At 39.5% G+C, this 5,646-nt stretch overlaps 1 protein-coding gene across 1 annotated transcript; it reads left to right on the plus strand.

Moving 5' to 3' along the window:
• Positions 1-987: 987 nt before the first annotated feature.
• LOC125536526 (5-formyltetrahydrofolate cyclo-ligase, mitochondrial) lies at positions 988-4,693 on the plus strand. The gene is given in 8 exon segments (XM_048699760.1): positions 988-1,125; positions 1,127-1,293; positions 1,662-1,799; positions 1,880-2,041; positions 2,156-2,197; positions 2,306-2,351; positions 3,470-3,540; positions 4,303-4,693. Coding segments are annotated over 8 exon segments (843 nt in total). The 5' UTR covers positions 988-1,042; the 3' UTR covers positions 4,437-4,693.
• The last annotated feature ends 953 nt before the right edge of the window (positions 4,694-5,646 follow it).

Genomic DNA, 5,646 nt, shown 5'->3' on the forward strand with positions numbered 1-5,646 from the left:
AATATCCAACACAAATTTAAACCGCAAACATTTCTTGAAATTATTGAACACTTTTTGAAATGCGAACATTTTTTGCATTTTAGAAAATTTCTGAACAAAAAGTTGAAAACGTGATTTTTTTTGAATCTGTGAACAATTTTTGAAAACGGAAACATTATTTTGGAAAACACGAACAATTTTTGAAAAATGGGAATTAAAATGTGAAATTCCAAAAAAATGAAAATTTGAAAACACGAACTTTTTTTGAAAATGACGAACAAATTTTGAAACTCCGAACAAATTTTGTACATTTTTTGAAAAGAATGGCAGTTTTTTTGAACATGTGAACAAAAAATATTTGAAATCCCAAACAATTTTTTGAAATATTGAACATTGAACATAAATGTGTGAACAAGTTTTTGAAACGGGAACATTTTACAAAACTCACGAACAAAAATTTCAAACATGAACATTTTTTGGAAAATGCGAACAAAATTTTAAATTGAAACATTTATTGAAACTCACAAAAAAATTAAAAAATACAAACATTTTTCTTAAATTTGCGAACAAACTTTGCAAAGTTGTGAAATTTTGAAAAAAACATAAAGAAAAGAAACAGAAACTAAAAAAGGAAAAGAAATAAAAAAAGGAAAAAAAGAAAAAGAGAAATAAAAAACAATAGAAGCCAAAAAGAACCAGAAAAAATGATACAGGAAAAAACCCGGTTCAGGGAACCTTCTAGAAGGTGCCCAAGACCGGCTGGACGCACTACCTATGAGTGGGCCGGCCCATGTCTGTCGCTCGCTGCGCTGCTCTGTGCGATTGCTCGACAGTTCGCCGCAGCGAGCGGCGCGAATAGGATTTTCCTGACCACTGAACATCATCCGTGCAGAAGAATAAACAACTTGGGCCGGGCCGGCACAGCAAATCACCTAAGAAAACCTGCAGTGGGCGGCCCGCTCCGCCCGCGCACCCGTGGCCGTGGAATCCAGCGGCAGCGGCAGAGAGATGGCCGCGCAGGTGAGCGTGGGACACGGCGGCACGACGGCACGAGGAGGCGGGGATGATAAAAAATGCAGTGTCCTCGCTGATGGTGCGCCTCCTCCACCTGCCCCGCGCCGCCCCCCCCCCCCCCCCCCCCCCCCCCCCCCCCCCCCCCCCCCCCCCGGCTGCGAGTGGCCGCGTCGGCCTCGCCACCCCTCGCCGCCATGTCGACGGCGGCGCAGCAGGCGGTCGCGGACCAGAAGCGCGCGGTGCGGTCCGACGTGCGCAGGGCGCTCAAGGCCCTCTCCCCCGATCAGCGCACCAGCGAAGGTCACTCCTCCCCTGTCGCCTGGCTCGGAACAGCGTTGCCCACAAGCTGCTCGTCGATTTGCCTACTAGAGTGTTAGTGCGGGATAGAAAAGAGTGGTGAAACTTTTAACGCAGGTCAATTTCTCGAGTACTTAGCATCAAAGCGTGTGCCTAGGGATGTATATTGATCTGATGACAAGTGTTAGGGTCAGCAAGTAAAAGGTTCTAGTGGGATTTATGTTGTGATGATTTATCTTTTAAATCTTTGGAGACCTCAAGTGAAATGAGGGCTAGTGTAGTATGCTTCTGTGTTGCAGCATAGTTAGTTTTCTTTAAGTTAATTTTGTTGGTCTATTTATTAACACAGTACAAAACTCTTGTTCTTCCAGATCTGGCTATTCAAAACAATATTTTGAACTCTTCTTGGTTCAAAGCAAGCAAACGGTTGTGTGCCTATATAAGCTGTGCGCAATTACGAGAAGTGGATACATCAAAAATAATAGCAGAAGTTCTATCCTCAGATCCTGGTGAGCCAACTGGGCCCTATGTATATGTAGAAATATGCTCTCTGTAATTTCCTGTCTCTAACAATTTCTTTGGTTTTAAGAACATGATGGACAAGCAAAGGATATCTATGTTCCTCGAGTGGAAGATAAAAACCGCAATATGCGGATGTTCAAAATCACAACCATGGATGATTTAGTTAAAAATTCAATGAACATTCTGGAACCGTCACCATTGGATGCTAGTGGGAATGCTTGTGAAGATGGTATGGAGTTCATTTCCATGTGGAAACTTTACCCTATTTTATTTATTTAAGCTATTTCATCTGTAATGACAGTTGATTTATGTGTTACAACTGAGCCACTTTTAATCCTTACAGTGTTGTCAGCCTCATCCCCTGTCGATCTTTTTGTGTTGCCTGGTAAGCTCTTCATCCTGTGCTACATTCATTTCTGTCATTTATCTTTCTTGGGGTTGCTCAGTCTGTGATATTAGAAATTCAATTGGATAATATTTGTTATTCATGCAGGACAAGCTTTTGACAGAACTGGCCGAAGACTAGGACGTGGTGGAGGGTAGGACTACATGTTACCCTATCATGATATTAACAATAGTGCCTTGTATTGAAGTTGACAATGTACATCTATCGCAAGAAAAAAAGGTTCTCGATGTGCAGTGACATCTTTATCCAACGCCCGACTATGAAATTGTTCCATTTCAAACTTTCAGTGCCAGCTAAAAACGGATTCATGCAGTCTGCTCTGAAACAAATAATATCATGATTTAGAAGCACTAAATGTCATTACTATATTTTGTTTCACAGGCATATTTTCCATAATGCAGTTCAATAATGCTGAGATTTCAATGCCTTCCGATTTCTGGTGTCAGAGGAGCCTGTTTGTTGGAATGACAGTTACCACATAGAAAATCATATGTATGTGTTGGATGCAGAAACTCCTCGCTAGGGTGATCAACACACATAAAAGCTCTTGGCCTAGCAAACAAATCAATGCTTATCAATCAGTAGACCATCTGAAATCTATAAGCTTGTGGTTTTCGCCCAGGCTGTGGTGTGTGGATTTAGAACTAATGCACATCAATATGAATCTTGTAGAAAATCCGGGTTTAATGGGATTGGATATTTGACCTTACTTCCTTTTTTAGTTAAGAGTAAAACTCTATGTGCAAACCTTATTTAGCATCGATCTTTTCTTTGTGTATTCTCTAGCTCTGTATAACTCCATCATGCATACTTCTGTTTATTTGTTGGGTACTTCATATACTCCCTCCATTTTTATATACAAGGCCACACACTCAAATTACTAGTACCAAGACAAAAATTAATGTGTGCTTTACAAGCCAATTTATTTTCCGGTTTACCGGGTTAATTAATAGGGTGCATGCACATTAGAGAAAACTGAGTGGCCATAGGAGAGGAAGTAGGTGAGTGTGTCATTATCATCCACTACATGCATGCTTGTAATTAAGTCATGGGTTACTAGTACGAGGAAACATCATTAATATTTGCCTTGATTATTGTTGGTGGCCTTGTATAAATACAAAATGTGTTTTTCATAGTGGCTTTGTATATAAAAATAGAGGGAGTATTATTTATGCTGAGTTTCACTTGATTTCTTCATTGAATTTTTTCCCTTCATCTAAATTTATGTTGCATGTTTGCCCAATTTTACAGGTACTATGACACTTTCTTGATGAGATACCAAGAACTTGCTAAAGAGAAAGGGTGGAGTCAGCCTCTTCTAGGTATGGCATGCATATTTTCAGAAGTTCAGTTCTTTTACTTTATTTACTTTTCAGGCACAACTTCGCAGGAAGTTGTGGTATTTTAGTTTATTATATTATATTTGTGTAAAATATACTTTTGTTTGCGCTAGATTTTTCCTTGGGGCCATTTTAGTTCCTCTGCCTCGAAAATAAAATAAAATCAAATGTTGAGTAGACTCTGTGGGGGTAGGAGTAGGACCAAAGTGGACAATTTAGAAAATGAGACCATAGAGTAGATAGAGGTATTGGGACCGTTGTTTGTTTCTCAAAGCTAACCTGTTTCACAAACAACGTCACTTATTTCCGAACGGAGGGAGTATGTTGTATTTAATACATTACCATACTGAAACGGACTATCTTAATATGTTTCTTAGTCCAGTGCTTTTGCTCTGTGAGCCACATATGGTGGTTGCGTAGCTGTTGTGCTATTTTGGTGCGGACTAATACAGCTGACACACATTTGATGCGTGTTTGAATGAGCGGCAGTTCTCCTATCTCCCTGTTTTAAGCCACAATTCAGCTGATGTAGCAAGTGGTGTTTTTTTTGTATGTGTGCCAACTAGAAGTTCCATACTCACCTTAATTTAATATAACGTTTTTCATTATATATTTCCATGAACTATGTCTAGCAAAATGAGAACATATCTGTTGTTCTGCATTACATAGTTATATTTGATGGTGAGGTCTATCTGTCATTCTCTTTACTAACGATTCATGCTAATGGTTTGCTTATTTTTGAAGTTGCACTTTCATACTCGGTGCAAATTCTGGAGGAAGGCATCATCCCGGTTAACTCAACAGATGTTCCTATTGATGCTCTGGTCACATCCTCTGGAATCATTCCAATCAGTCCTGCAGCACTGGAGAAGGTGTAAATGAAGCTGATTGGTTTCCGCTATGGCCGTGAGTTCCTGACAGTGGACACTCTTTCCTGAACTCCGATTACCAGAGCTGGGAATTGTGTGTTTTGCTCGTGATTTTGTGTTTCTTTTTCGACCGAGTGAATTCTTGTTGGACAGTAGCATATGTACTCAAAACATGAGCAAAGTTTGGCTGCCATTGTAATGACGCCTTTGTTTGATCAAACAATTGACAAACTCGTATAATATTCTGAAATTGTGTGGTTGCTTCATACATGTACTAACATTTTGCATCTTGGGCGTGTTACGTTTTACAGTTTCAGGTATTATATTGCTCTAAAAAAATTCGCTATGTCAGATGTTTGGTTTCACCTGTAAATTTACTACTAGTACCTCGTGTGTAGTACTATATTTGTACACGAACTTACCACGTAGCAAACGGACCTGGACTCAACTGAGCAGAAGCTGAATACAACATGGCGTGCTAGCCAACTACTCCCTCCGTTCCTAAATATTTGTCTTTTTAGAAATTTCAACCACATACGGATGTATATAGACATATTTTAGAGTGTATATTCACTCATTTTGCTCCGTATGACAAATATTTAGGAACGGAGGGACTATATTTTTGTACACGTTGCATACTTGCATGTCTACTATACCTAATCCGGTTCAAGTCATCACATGTTACAGAAACCATGACAAGAACACAAAATGCAAACCAAATTATGATAACATGAGAATAGATTGGGTTCTCACGCAGTATACATGTTTCTGTAACATGCTGTTTCCATGTTTTCCTCATGGTTTTTGTACTGAATTCGGTGCTGACCAAATTGGCTGAAGTTCCAATGACTGTTCCACTCACTAGGGTTTAAGCTTTTGAGTCAAACTGAGTACACTTTTCAAGAGACTTATGCCAAGTAATGTCAATATCCACAATGCACAAAGCACGTACTCTTCTGGAACTACATTATTGGAGTTCAAAATAGGCAAGTATACATCTGACGTTATTAGTCTGATTTTCTATGGAAACATCAACAACACAGTTTAACAAAGACAAGAATGTCTCTGTTATTAAGACAGAGGAGGAATCCACAACTTCATTGATTTGTATATAGTATATGATGGTTACAACTCACATCGAGGAATGCTTAATGGATCCATTGCCTCGCAACAAAAATGCCACTGACTCAAGATCCTATTACAGAATTCCCGGCCATGA

The sequence above is a fragment of the Triticum urartu genome, chromosome 2 (genome assembly GCF_003073215.2).
Source record: "Triticum urartu cultivar G1812 chromosome 2, Tu2.1, whole genome shotgun sequence".
Classification (NCBI taxonomy): Eukaryota; Viridiplantae; Streptophyta; class Magnoliopsida; order Poales; family Poaceae; genus Triticum; species Triticum urartu.